This window comes from Elaeis guineensis, chromosome 4, assembly GCF_000442705.2.
Source record: "Elaeis guineensis isolate ETL-2024a chromosome 4, EG11, whole genome shotgun sequence".
Taxonomy (NCBI): Eukaryota; Viridiplantae; Streptophyta; class Magnoliopsida; order Arecales; family Arecaceae; genus Elaeis; species Elaeis guineensis.
In genome coordinates this window covers 22,883,481-22,898,121 of record NC_025996.2, presented here as the reverse complement: position 1 = coordinate 22,898,121, position 14,641 = coordinate 22,883,481, and the positions used below count along the sequence as shown (strand labels likewise).

Here is a 14,641-nt window from a genome sequence, read left to right as displayed (position 1 = left end):
ATAATATATGAAAACATTGTTAGTGGATGTCGGGCCAGGACACCACCTCTCAAGATCTTTTCGATACCGCACGATGCAGCAAAAAGAAAGAAGAAATAAAACAAAAAACAATAAATTATATGGATCAGCCAAAAAAAGACTCGCCTCCACGGACATAAAAACTTCACTATGAAAAAAGAAATATTACAAGAGGAGATCTCACCTTCAACCCTCGTATATCCAATTTCTCTCTCACAGAAAGTTCTTCCTCACAAAAGCTCTCTCTGGGAAGACCCTCCTGAATCCTGAAGCAACTGCTGTCCGCTGTCCAAAGCCTCCCTGCTCCTCTCAGCATCGCGTGCTCTCTTCTCCATGGATCCTTTTCTCTGATTCACGCACGTAGCCGTCCACGCGTCCACAAAACCAAGCCACTGAACCACACACAAGTTCCAGTTCGTGCACAGGCCCTTTTGAAAGGCTAAAATCCAATTAGATGCTTATTAGGACTTCTAATCAAGCCCATATAAGGACCTGGACCGTTAAATCATGATCAGGAACTACCCACGCCCTTCGATCCACGGAATAGTACCATGGACCGCGAGAAACGTATGGGAAACGCCCATGCGATCCACAAAGCTCCCTGTGCACCGCCCGATCCATTGTGGACCGAACAACAGGCTCCCAGTGGCGCACTGGGCTTGGGCCACGCCTGCGCCGTGCACTGGGGCTTGGGCCGCGCCCGCGCCGCGCACCGAGGCCTAGGTCGCGCCCCGCACGCCCGAGCTTGGGTTGGCCTGCACGCCCGCGCTTAGACCACGCCCCGCGTGCCGGGGCCTGGGCCGCTTCGCCGACCCACCACCGGCCGCCGATGGTCCTCCGTCACTCCGAGTTCCGTGCCGACTTCTCTCGCGCATATCTTGACTATCCGGACTCGTTTGAAGTGATCTTGATCTCGTTAGACTTCATTTTTCATCACGGACCTCGCTATTGACTCAATATGGACCGAATCTCGAGGCATCAAATCCTAACAATCTCCATCTCGACTCGATATTCGACCTCCTCCTGACTCCGAGAGCTTCTGGATCTCCTCGCCCCCATGTCCTGGGACAATCGCCTGCTGATCATGAATGAGCAAACATGAAATTCGAACCAGACCGCTCGATCTCATCTCCATCGTATGCTATGCTCCTTCTGATCTGAGATCTGCTCGGGGCATCATCCTGCAGCAATAAGAATCTCATCTTGCGACGTCGCTTCTCGTCCTCTCGAGTCTCCTGTCTCGTGCCCGATCCATCTCTACCTGGAGCTCCATCTCGCTTTGGACTCCACCTGACTTCTGAAGCTCCACCTCGCACTGGACTCCCCGTCAGATAATAATATCCTCTCCTCTCCTTCTTTTCCTCCAGTACAATCCTATCGCCGTGTAGTACCTTAGGATTCCTCCACCAGCTACCGTCCTATAGCCTCTCGAATCCAGTCTACTCAGTGAGATAAGATTCCGTCTAAAATCGGATATGTATCGGACCTCCTCCAATCTCCTCACTGCACCATCATGTGTCCTCCAACTGACCGTCTCGATGCCTCTAATCGCACAGCTCGATCCATCTGGTAAATAAACAGTACCCTCACTATTCTTTAGGGAGTCAAACTGCTCCTCTCTGCAACATACATGATGGATGCATGTAGAATCTAATATCCACTGTTGGGAAGAAGTAGATACCTCGTCAGATATTTCCAAAATATCTCTCTGAATCGCTACTGGCCGTCGCTACAGCAGCCATCATCCGATCTTTGAGTTGAGAGCAATCTCTGGCTAGATGCCCCAACTCGTCACACCGATAACATTTGATTTTGCTCAAGTCCCTCCTGAACTTGGACCGCTCTCGTCGCGATCTCTTGTCGCTCCATCTACCGCCTCCTGCTTCTCCAGAAACCACCAAAGCTGAGCTACCGCCACCTGAGCTCGAAGCCAGATTCTCCCTCTTGAGAACCTCGTTCTGGAGTATCACCGCGGTGACCTCGTCCATCTTGATGACGCTCTTCCCCATTAGAAGAGCAGTCACTAAGGACTCGTATGAAGGGAGAAGCGACGCTAGCAAAACCAGTGCCCTGATTTTCTCCTCAACATTCTTACCAACGCTGAGGAGGTCGGTGAGGATCTTCTAAAAGTTACTTAAATACTCCTGCACGCTGTCCCTCAGCCATCCGCAATTGATAAAATTGCCTCCAGAAGAAAAGAGTGTTAGTGAGAGATTTCGTCATGTACAACTCCTCGAGCTTCGACTACAGCACCGTCGGAGAAGTCTCGCTAAACACATGGATTACCACCTCATCCGCTAGGTACATACAGATGGTACTCACCACCTGCATTTGTAGTCATTTCCAATCTCGCACCTCCATGGTGGTCGATTTTTCCTTGCACAAGAGAGTATCTTTCAACCTTTATTGGATGAGCAAGTCTTTCACCCTTGCCTGCCACAAGAAGAAATTGCTTTTTTCATCAAACTTATTGATCTCCATCATGATTGATCCTGTCTTCTCCATCTTCAGTCTTGCTCACCACCGCTGCAATTTGCATCTTTGTACCACCTCGCTCTGATACCACTTGTTGGTGGATGTCTAACCAAGACACTATCTCCCAGGATCTTTTCAATATCGCGCGATGCAGCAAAAAGAAAGAAGAAATAAAATAGAAAACAATCAATTATGTGGATCAGCCAAAAAAAACTCGTCTCCATAGGGCATGCAAACTTCACTATGAAAAAAAAAATATTACAAGAGAAGATCTCATCCTCAACTTTCGTACATCCAATTTTTCTCTTACAGAAAGTTTTCCTTCATAAAAGCTCTCTCTACGAAGACCCTCCTAAACTTCTGAAGCAACCACTATCCGCTGTCCAAAACCTCCCTACTCTCAGCGTCACGTGCTCTCTCTCTCCACAGGTCCTTTTCTCTGGTTCACGTATGGAGCCGTCCACGCGTCCACAAAACCAAGCCACCGAACCACACACAAGTTCCTATTCATGTACAGACCCTTTTAAAGGGCTAAAACCCAATTAGATGCTTATTAGGACTCCTAATCAAGCTCATATAAGGATCTGGACCGTTGGATCATGATCGAAAACTATCCATGCCCTTCGATTGTGCTCCGATCCACGAAACAGTGCCATAGACTGCGAAAAACGTATGAAAAATGCCCACACAGTTCATAGAGCTCCCTGTGCACCGCCCGATCCATCGTGGACCGAGCAACGGGCTCCCAGCAGCGCGCTGGGCCTGGGTCGCGCCCGCACCCACACCACACACCCGGGCCTGGGCCGCGCCCTGCCGCCATCGGCCCACCGCTGGCCGCCGGCGGTCCTTCGTCGCTTCGAGTTCTGTGCCGACTTCTCTCGTGCGTATCTTGATCATCCGAATTCTGTTTGAGGTGATCTTGGTCTCGTTGGACTTCATTTTTCATCGCGGATCTCACCGTGGACTCAGACCGAATCTCAAGGCATCAAATCCTAACAAACATATAAGGGAAAAAAAATCAACTGAGATCTGTTCCTTAATCAAACCTCAAGACAGCATACTTGTTGAGTGCTGGAGATTAAAAGGACCTTATATGTGAGGTTAATGCCAGGCGTTTGTATTCCTTTTGTATTTTAGTTTCTTTATATCTTGATATTATACTACCTGCATCCTCATACACAGCATGATGCCTTGTTAATAAGCAAAGTTGCATTGATCTTCATGTTCCACTCTAGTATATCATGCAACTTTTTCTGTGCTTATGCAGGATCCACAATGTTATTACCCATCTTATAGTACTAGTGATAGCACTATTCGCTGAAGGTTGTAAGGACCTCAGTAAGTGTCATGAATATAATGACAAACAATCTATTCTTCTCTTTATTTTAGATTTACCACCAACCTCTTGATATTAGTATAGTTTAATAAGTAAATGTAAGAGTGATCAATTTCCCTTTATTTGACTTTCTATCCTTCCCATCTCAGCTTCTACTTTAATTTTTTTTTTAAAAAAAAATTACAACAGCTTTATGAATATCTGTCCCTGGTGCAAACAAATACATGGCTGCGATATCAAATGTATCTATTGGATGTTTTACCAACAGAATATCACCAAAAACAAACCATTATGACTTGGGGAATACTAGTACCTGATATGAAATATTTTAAAGAGGCCAAAAAAGATTCCCAAACATTGAAGAAAAATGATTGTAGTGCAAAGAACAACGATTACAACATTGATGCATGTTAAAGGTATCAATTCAGTCGTGATACGTTCTTTTGTTGATAAATCAATTCGCTTCCATTTCCAAACTTTATTGTAAACCACCTGACCACCTAAATACCAATCAATCAATTGATTTTTGTCTATATACTCCCATAATCCTAATACAAAAAAAGTATAAGGATACCAATGGCCATGAGAAAACCTTTCTATTCTCAGAATAAAAACTTTTCTATTCTCAGAATGAACTTATAATGCCTCAAATTTATTTAGCTATTCTGAGAAAGCCCCTGTTAAACCTCCCAGTTCTTCCCATTTACTCCTCAAGCTGGATAATCTAAAACAAAGAGTGCAGAGCTTCAAATTACTTTCTTTCAACTATTGCATTGCAATTGAAGAATTAGCTTTTTAATTGTACATCTTATGAATCACATGGAAACTGAGCTGCACATGACCAGTGCTGTTCATAAACAGCTTGAGATTCACTCAATAATAGCCTTACTTGGCTCAGATCAAGTCGGAAACAACCAAGCTCAGACAAATTTTAAAGCTAGGTCCAAACAAGCCAAGCCTGAATGCTAAAGGCCTACAAAAATACATATAAGGTAGCTCGGCTCAGCAACAAGCTCATTCAAGCTTGGCTCAGGTCTCTTAGGAGCCAAGCTTGAACACCTTCTGTTAAGGTCAGCTCAGGCTTGAACGGCCCTTTTTTATATAGTGATCCAAGCCTGAGCAGCCTCCTAGTCCGCTGGGCTCAGCTCATTTACATCCCTGCAGATAACATCATGCATCCCTGCAAACAAACATGTTAGAAGGTCTTACCAAAGCCTATGCATTTGATGTTCAGTTCATGGACGATCCTAGAGTTATAAAGAAAGGAATTTAATCATCATAACATGACGAATCTATTAATGAACAATCATTCATGTCTATCAAAATAGATTGCAAGATAATAAGAAATGTTCCGGATGGCTCACCAAAACTTTTTCTAATTCCTGTTTTGTCAAATCATTCAAGCTAACAATATGAAATAAAGTGGAATTCCTTCAACAGTTCCCACGGTTAAAAAGCATTAAAAACAGGACAAGCAGGAACATTTCATCTAGGATATCACCTTTTCTTCCTTCTCAAATCCAGATGCAAGCACTTTTACTCCATCCATTGCAAGGCAACAGGTGTAGCCTTGTTTAGGCAAAATCCGACATTCTCAAGCGGGATTACTCCACTAACTCTCTAACGCCTTTCAGCTCTCAAACTCCTCCCATCTTGCATATCTTCTTTACTATTGCTACTATATCAAAGCATTCTGTTCTTTTGTGTGAAAACTTTCATGAATCTAAAATACCGGTATGCCAAATATTGTGCCTCAAATAAATGCTCATGCTTAAAATAGTTCAAGAAGGGTTTCACAATCTTATGTCATCCCATAATTTAAGACAGCAGATGCCTTATTCTTATCTCAAGACATGGGACCTAATTGACTTGGAGTCCGAGAGACTGGTGCTTCATGGTTCATACAGGCATAACATCGAACATATGGCGGGCATCAAGAAACACGAGGATAGGGTCAAAAAATAAACAATGGAGAGGAGAGAGGAGAGAGAGAGAGAGAGGAGAGAAAGACAGAGAGGAAGAGAAGCATAGAAGAAGCGTACTCACCCTCTTCGCAGGTGAGGACGAGGGGGTCGTCGTTATTGATGTCGTAGGGGAACCACTGGGTGACGCCGATGAGCTTCTTACGGAGAGGAGAGAGGAGAGAGGAGAGAGGAGAGAGGAGAGAAAGACAGAGAGGAAGAGAAGCATAGAAGAAGCGTACTCACCCTCTTCGCAGGTGAGGACGAGGGGGTCGTCGTTATTGATGTCGTAGGGGAACCACTGGGTGACGCCGATGAGCTTCTTACGGAGGATCGTGTGGGGCGAGTGCTTGCCTGTCGAATATCCACGCGGACGTCCCTGTCACCCCCTCCACAGCCACCGCGCCTCCGCCCTCCTTCTCCACCCCTCTCTCCTCAACTCCTGATATCCCTTCGGATTAGAGATCCAACGGCGTCGTTTGGAGACCCTAGGAAAGGAGGAAATAAAAGATGTCTTTTGCGGCGAAAAAGTATCGCCGGCTAATAAAGTTTTTTGCGGCGAAAATACTGTCGCCAAGAAAAGTGAGCTTTTGCGACCAAAAATTCAGTCGCCAGGAGACATCTTGCGGCGAAATTCTTCGCCGGTAAAAACGATATCAAATGAAAAAAATTTTGCAGCAGCCTAATGTTGCCGTTAACGGTGAAAACTTTTTGCAGCAAATTTTTTTGCTGGAAAGAGTTGGTACCAAAAACAAAAAATTGGTACAAAATATTTCGTGGCGAGATTTTAGGTGAATTATAAAATCATCATAAAAAAATTTTATTCGTAGATATTTTGTGGTGATATATTTTATCGTCAAAAAAAATTATCTTTTCGCGGTGAATTTTCTATCACCTTAAAAAAAAATTTGTCACTTAATATTTTTTTTCTTGTAGAATTAGATGAGGTCGGCATGTTACTTGGTCAATTTACAGAGCATGAGGACATTCATCCTCCCAGCATAGCTAGTTAGAGCAAAGGTTGGAGAGGAAGGCAAGTAGTTGTTCAACATACAAACAAACAAAAAAAAAAAAAAAAAAAAGAGCGGCCCTAATGTGGAGAGATTGAAGGAGTTAGTCCACTTAGATTCAAACACAAAAAAAATAGTGATGATAGTTCTGATTATACTGGATCTGGTGATCAAAAAATGAGTGGTGGATAGGTGACCACCATATATGAGATGCTGTCATAGGTTGGTCTTTGATTCACCGAAAGGTCTCAAATTATGCATATCACATAGGATAGGATTAAGTGCATTGGTGGTAGAGCCACAAGAAATTTATTACATATAGGCGATGGGCTCCTCCAAGTTGTTCAGGACTGATGCACCTACAAATAATCTTGTATGTGGAGTTGGATTCATAAATATATCAAGTTTATTATCGTATTTTGGATCCTGTTGCTTATAGCCACAAATATTTTATGATCTATATGGATATAGATATCGTGTATTCGAAGCATTATTATCTAGTGACTATTATCCTATGCAATCTGAAACACCTTTGTATGAGTTAGATTTTACCACTAGTATATTCGAATGGCTCCTCCATAGTCATGCTATTAGTTTGAGGATATCTTATAGGGTTAGAGCTCTAGTGAGAGATCTAAGACTAGTTACAATTCAACATATATATCTTATGAGATGAGTGTATAGGACATAATGCTACTTGGATAGAAGAATGGGTTGATGTTTCTTTTGATTATACAAATAATTTAGATATTTATGAGTGATATCGGCACTTGACAAAATTCTAAATCTCGGTATGTATATTTTAAATACATGCAATCAATCATATAATTTTTTAGTTATATGTTATTAATTAATTTGAGCATATTATAGTTCAATAATACTTAGTCCTTGCAATGTTGTTCCTAAAGATTGGTGTCATGCATGGTTAAAGGTGTACTAAAGTGAGAGAAACATCAAATAGCATCAACAAATATACATTTGGGTTTAAAATTATTCAAAAAATCCAAACAATTTAATTAGAGATCTTAAAAAATAAAAGAAATAAAAAAAGGTTAGTGTGCCTATTTGAAATTAGCATGCCCAACCGTATTGTGTGTTAGTATGATATAGTATTGAATTGGTCACTGACCGATATGGGTCCTGATAATGATTGGCCAATCCTTGACAGGATAAACTTTAGAGCCTACAGTCCTTCATCCACCATTCCACATGCTTTGTAGGGATGGACTATAAGGTATTGATTCACACTGTATGTTCATTGACTGTCATAGAGCTACAATCCATGCTACATAATAATTTGAAAGTCTAAAAATGCTTAAAATTTTCATATGGTTGGCTTTGAAAAATAATTTTCACACTAGAGCAAGAAAATGATGGAAAGAAGTTCTAGAAGTTCACTAGATTATAAGAAAAGGTTGGGATCAACTTTTTATGCCCATTATATGGTATATATGACATGAAAGAAATACCAAGATTTTCTTGAAACAATGGCTATACTTTTTCTTGTGCATCTTCTTTCTACATGAAGTGCCCTTCTCTTCCCCTTCCCATTGTAATTTTTCTTCTTCCCTCCCTTCTCAATTCAAGTTGCTTGCTTTATAATTATTTTTATCTCAAAAGAGTTTTAGTTATACATACTTATCACCTTAATTATCTTAAATTATCTCTAGAGATAATATTGAAAGTTGGCCATATTAAGTAGCTAATAATTAGATAGGGAAACGTACAACAACAGCCTCTTTACGGTATATGCCGAGGACTCCGAATGTTTTCTTTTCTTTTCTAACTCGTTTGATCTCTCTATAGTCTAGTGCTTCTATGTCCAAGAATTCATCCTTTTTCTTCTTATTCTTCTTAGGGTTTGTTTTGGAGTGCGGGAAAGGGGGGTCGAGGGGACTTGAATAGATCATCTTATGATGGAGTATGAAGCGTTGTTCTTTTTAACCCTTACAAATAGCATTAGGTAACAAAAAATGTATTTGACATAAAACAAAAGAAAGATGGGGTATATGGAAAAAATAATCACTTTTAAAGATGATTAAACTTTCTTAGAGTTTTTTTGCTCGGTTTTCATATTTCCACTTAGTATTTAGGTATGCTGCGACAATATTGTTGTGTGCTTCAATAGTCACGTGGTTTTGTTGGTTCATTTTGGGTTTGGATTCATAGTTTGTAGTTTTCTCCTCCTCAATGAATTGGATTTATTTAGAGTATGATCGGAATCAATTTTTTTTTCTATTATGCTTTTTTTAATTTTTATTGATAAAATGGTTTGAATTTATCAACATATACAAGGTGAAATAACGTAGAAATATTTTATAATTGTTAAAAAGGAGTTAATTAAATAAAGCTTCATATGGGATTCCTATGTTGCTTAATACCCTAAATGTTATAGAAACCCCTTCAAATTTTATCAATTCATAATTCACTTCTCATTTAATGAATTATGTAACTTTATGTGCTCTAGCATATATCACGTGATCATAGTTACGGCTTATGATCCAAACTGGTAACATTATAGGGTTTTTTTTTTTTTTTTTGATGAAAAATTGTTAACATTATAGGGTTTAGCCATGTTAGAAGAAAACATGATCCACTGAACTTGTTCACTGTAGTGTGTATCAGTAAACCTTAGTATAATCGCTATGAACCTGTTCAAGTTAAAAGTGATTGTAAGAAAATCTCTTGAAAGTTGAGTAGTGTGAAACTGGAGTCAAATTAAGCTAAAATATGTATAATTGATCAAATCGGCTAACTAGATCTCAAAGGAATATGCATTCTAACCGCAATCTTAGTGAAGTACTAACAATTTCTGGCTCATCCTATATCAATTATATATCCTTTATAGGTGAGAAAAGGCCTCACATTACGGACTCTCAATCCTACATCCTGGATCACCAACTCAATAATCACTTGACTTCCTGGAATTTCAAAAAATTGACCCAACGGAACTTCCGATCGAGTTGTCTTATTTCATTTCTTGACTTCTGATGCATGGGTACAAAGAAGGAAATGCAACATAGGCGTAGACGGCTTGCGTTAATCACTTCCTATCTTAAAATAAACGATAGCAAACAAGGAAAAAAACTAACGCTGGAGTTGCTATAAAAGCTCTTTCCAACTTAAATTTATTGAATTGAATGCCAAATCTCTCTGTATCTTAAAAAGAAGCAGGTATGCAGAATCACCTTTTTAATTTGGGTACAGCTGCGGATAGTTTAATTTAGCTGCATGGCAAACAAGAAGAGAAATAAAAGCTGCAAATGACGCCATCAAAGATCCCCATGTAAATCTAGAGCTCCACATTGTCGGACGTCAAATCTATCCTTAGACAAATCGAAATTAAGATATAATTATGGAAATTGTCGAAGTTTTGATGTCCTAATTCTGTCATTTCGCGTCGGGACGACAATTGAAAAGAGCACACATTCACTCAGTTTCATCATCCCTGTGAAAGCGAATAAACCTTCAGGCATGCATTCAACCCATGCCATTTTTAACCGGGGAGTAACATATCCGATCCAGTTCATTTTCCCTTTCCAAACAACGAAATCACTCCACATTAAACGACAGCCAGCACAGCTTCCATTCCAGTCTCTAATATACAACAAATCTGCAGGATATTTCCATAAAGGTTCAGCCTCAATCCTTATCAAAAAAAGAAAAAAAAACTGCAACACCTCCGCAGCTATTGATATTTTTCTCTCTTTTTTTCAGCAAATTATTATTTAAAGGTTGCAGGAGCACTATATATATGGCACAACCAAATGCTAAGCACTTGCAGGTCCAAACAATCCAAATCAATTCCATCTCTTTGCTCCCCTCCAACATGGAAACCCACAATATGATGTCCTTCTCTATACTACTCTCCTTTCGGTCATCCAACTCCTCTCTAATTTTCATCCTGTCACATGTGGTTACAACCATGCCAAGGCTGACGATGCTAGTCAGCTACGGGTTTACATAGTTCACGTACTACCCCCTTCAAATGCTCCCAATGCCGGCCCCACTGATCTGGAAAGCTACTACAAATCCTTCTTGCCGGACTCTATTTCTGAGTCGGCTGAGAAGCGGCTGATCTACTGCTACTCAGAAGTGCTCAGCGGTTTCGCTGCAAAGCTAACCGAGGTGGAGGCGAAGAGCATGGCCAAGAAGCCCGGCTTTCTGCGTGCCTATCCGGACAGGCTCATACCGCTGCTCACCACCCACACGCCCGACTTCCTTGGCCTTCATCAAGGGAGGGGGCTATGGCAACCTTCTGGCCTTGGCAAGGGGGTAATTATTGGGATTTTGGACACTGGACTCCACGCCACACATCCTTCTTTCAATGATGATGGAATGCCGCCTCCCCCTTCCAAATGGAAGGGGTCGTGCGGATTCCCCGCTGGTTGCAATAACAAGCTCATCGGCGCCAAGTCCTTTTCCAATTCTGGAGTGGGTGCCCCAGACGATGAAGTTGGGCATGGCACTCACACTGCAAGCACTGCTGCGGGAAACTTTGTGCAGAAAGTTGAATCTTTTGGGCTCGCGAACGGGACGTCAGCTGGAATGGCACCTCATGCACATCTGGCCATCTACAAGGTGTGCGATGCAGACGGCTGCTCCGGTTCCGATATTCTAGCTGGGCTAGATGAAGCCGTAAAAGATGGTGTCGATGTGCTCTCGCTCTCGCTTGGAGCAGCTTCTATGCCTTTTTACTTGGACCCCATTGCTATTGGCTCCTTTGGTGCCACTGAAAAGGGAATTCTTGTCATTTGTGCTGGTGGTAATAATGGTCCGATTGCTAGCTCAGTTTCAAACGAGGCCCCATGGATACTCACCGTGAGTGCCAGCTCCGTGGACAGAAACTTCAGATCCATTGTGACGCTTGGTAATGGAGAGCAACTCTATGGTGAGTCCCTTAATCAACCTAAAAGCTTCAAACCGTCCTCGCTTCCTCTAGTCTACCCCAAAGATGGCACCTGCGCCATTTTGGATGCCAAGATTACTGGCAAGGTCGTAATGTGCGATGTTGCTGGACGTGAACAAGACGTAGCTGCCGGCATCAAGGGTGCGGGTGGGGCTGCGGTAATATTCCTCAATGATCAGATTGCCGACTATTCCATTGTTCTTCGAGATCACGAATTACCTTCATCCAAACTGACCGTTGAAGATGCCTCCAAGATTAAAAAATATGTGAATACAACAAGGAAGCCAACAGCCTCTATCACCTTCAATGGTACTGTTCTTGGAGTATCCCCGGCTCCCGTGGTTACCTACTTCTCTTCCAGGGGACCGAGCCTGCAGACCCCGGGCATTCTAAAGCCCGACATCTCGGGACCGGGCCTTAACATCATGGCTGCTTGGCCTGCCCAGGTGGGATCTGGGAACGATGGTGCAAAGACCTTCAACATTATTTCTGGTACCTCCATGGCAACCCCTCACTTGAGTGGTATCGCAGCACTCATCAAGAGTGCACACCCTGATTGGTCGCCAGCTGCGATCAAGTCTGCTATCATGACAACTTCTGATGTTGCGGCCAATAATAGGAAGCCGATCCTGGATGAGAAACACTTACCAGCGAGCTTCTTTGCAATGGGCGCTGGCCATGTGAACCCATCAAAGGCTGCTGACCCGGGGCTGATTTATGATCTGGATGTCGATGATTATATTCGGTATCTCTGTGGCTTGTTAAAAGGCAATGTGGGTGAGATTGTTCGCCGAGATATTAGCTGTTATCTGTTTGGGGGCATTTCTGAAGCTGACCTTAACTACCCATCCATAGTACTGCGTCCTGGATCTACAGTGAGCAGAACGGTGACCAATGTTGGGAAGGCAAATGAGGTATACAAAGTCGAGGTGGAAGCACCGAAGGGGGCAAACGTTACCGTCACTCCACCGATCCTTGAGTTTTCAAAGGTGAAAGAAAAGAAGAATTTCACCGTGCGTGTGACTGGCGGGCAGAGTGGTGCGGAGGGGAATTTGAGGTGGGTTTCTGGTCGGCATGTTGTTAGGAGCCCCATTGTCATCACTGGCGGTTCATAAAGTTGGAGAATGCAACAATTCCGCCCCGTTTGCTAGTTGGCTTTTCAAACGATAATTACTTCCTTTGCGTTCGTTTATCTTGTTTGAAATTAATAAATAACTAGTCGAAGAACCACATATTGCACGGATCGAAAATAATATTTCAAATATTATTATTCTATTTTTTAGATATTACTATATTTTTATTATTATTTAAATTATTATTAATAATAAATTAATATTTTAAAAATAATATTTTTATTATTATTTTAAAAATAATATTTTGTTATTAATTTTTTAAAAATAATATGTTATTTTTTAAAAATAATATGTTACTATACAAATAGTATTTTTAAATTAATAATAAAAATATTATTTTAAAATTCATATTTTTTTACTTTAATTATTATTAATAATAAAATAATAATATTTTTTCTTTTTTTTTCCTCCCTCTGCCCAAATTTTTTTTTCTTCTTTTTCCTTCCTCCAGCCGCCCCCGCCCACCCCCACAACATGAGACCTAAGTCATGGCCATCCACCCACCCTCACCACAACCTCACCCCACCACCATCCGCACCAGATATACGAAAATAATTTTTCTAATATTGCTGTATTTTTATTTTTATTTAAATTATTATTAATAATAAATTAATATTTTAAAAATAATATGTTTATTATTATTTAAAATTTATTTTTAAACTAATATTTTATTATTAATTTTTAAAAAATTTAAAAAATAATATGTTATTATCATTAATAGTATTTTTAAAATAATATTTTGAAAAAATAATATTTTTATTATTATTTTAAAATTAATATTTTTCTTCTGCTTCAAATTATTGTTAATAATAAAATAATTATATTTTTTTCTCCTCTTCTCCAAATATTTTTTTAATTAATATCCTAGAAAAATAATATTTTAAATTATTATTAGTAATAAAATAATGCTATTTTTTTTCTCTCCCTCTCAAAATATTTTCTTTTTCTTCTTTTTTTTTCTTTTTCCCCTTCCCTTCCCTTCCTCCCCCGTCTCCCCCCACCCCCTGCCCTCGCCCATCCCCCGGCTCTAGTGCCACCAACCCCCTTACCCTCCTCTCTGCGGTCTGCCGCGTCACCGTCCCGTCTTATTCCTCTCTCGAGCCCGACGAACCCAAGCCCTCGCGGCTTGTGCGACCTCCAGCGACTATCCCTCTCCTCCCTTGACTCCGGCGCCACCAACCCAACCTCGCTCCTCTCCTCCGACTCCGACACCGCACCCACCATCTGCACCACACCGGCTCTACATGACTACCAAACCCCCTCTCCTCCCCCGACTCCGATGCCACCATCTCCCTCTCCTCCCCTCCCCTTCATGGCCCTGCCCCATCACCGTCTCCTCCTATTCCCTCCCCTGATGCACTTCAGCAAATTCGAGCCCCGTGGCTTCGTACGAGCACCGACAATTGCCCCTCCCATCCCTGAATCCAGCACCACCGACCCTCCTCCCCTTCCCTCCCTCCCCCAGCTCCGGCACCACCAACCCCCTCACCTCCCCTCCCCGGCCTCAGCCGTGGGTGGTTGCCGGTGCTCGTGCAGTCATCGGCTTGGAGTGGCCGAATAGGGAAGCTTGAACGGTGGCTTGAGTTCACCGGTGCTCCCGTGAAGCCGTGGTGGCTCGGGTCGTGATGTTTTGTAGGGGGCTTCCTTAAATCGGTAGAGGTTTTCAATGCTTTTCTGTCTAAATGGCACAATCAAACTCATTTGAGGAGCTAATTGGCAATATCTCAACATTCCAAATATGTATGTATGTATATGTATATATGTGTGCGTGGCGTGGGTGCTTGCGTGTGGTGTGTGTG

The 14,641-nt window shown here is 41.8% G+C and overlaps 1 protein-coding gene and 1 long non-coding RNA gene across 2 annotated transcripts; one reads left to right on the top strand and one right to left on the bottom strand.

Moving 5' to 3' along the window:
- Window positions 1-4,574: 4,574 nt before the first annotated feature.
- On the bottom strand, window positions 4,575-6,782 carry LOC105043370 (uncharacterized). The gene is made up of 2 exons (XR_012140752.1): window positions 5,876-6,782; window positions 4,575-5,009 (listed from the first exon to the last, which is right to left on the bottom strand). It is a non-coding gene; the product is annotated as an uncharacterized lncRNA (long non-coding RNA).
- A 343-nt stretch (window positions 6,783-7,125) lies between these two features.
- Window positions 7,126-14,413, top strand: LOC105043552 (subtilisin-like protease). Its single transcript, XM_073256040.1, has 3 exons — window positions 7,126-7,173; window positions 10,734-12,816; window positions 14,208-14,413. The coding sequence occupies exons 1-3, from the start codon at window positions 7,126-7,128 to the stop codon at window positions 14,411-14,413; spliced, it is 2,337 nt and encodes a 778-aa protein (XP_073112141.1).
- Window positions 14,414-14,641: the final 228 nt, after the last annotated feature.

Coding starts and splice junctions, on each gene's coding strand:
- LOC105043552 (XM_073256040.1), top strand. CDS start 7,126: ATGGGCTCCTCCAAGTTGTTCAGGACTGATGCACCTACAAATAATCTT. Junction 7,174..10,733: donor ATGCACCTACAAATAATCTT/GTATGTGGAGTT, acceptor AACCATGCCAAG/GCTGACGATGCTAGTCAGCT. Junction 12,817..14,207: donor CCCCATTGTCATCACTGGCG/GTTCATAAAGTT, acceptor GATGCACTTCAG/CAAATTCGAGCCCCGTGGCT.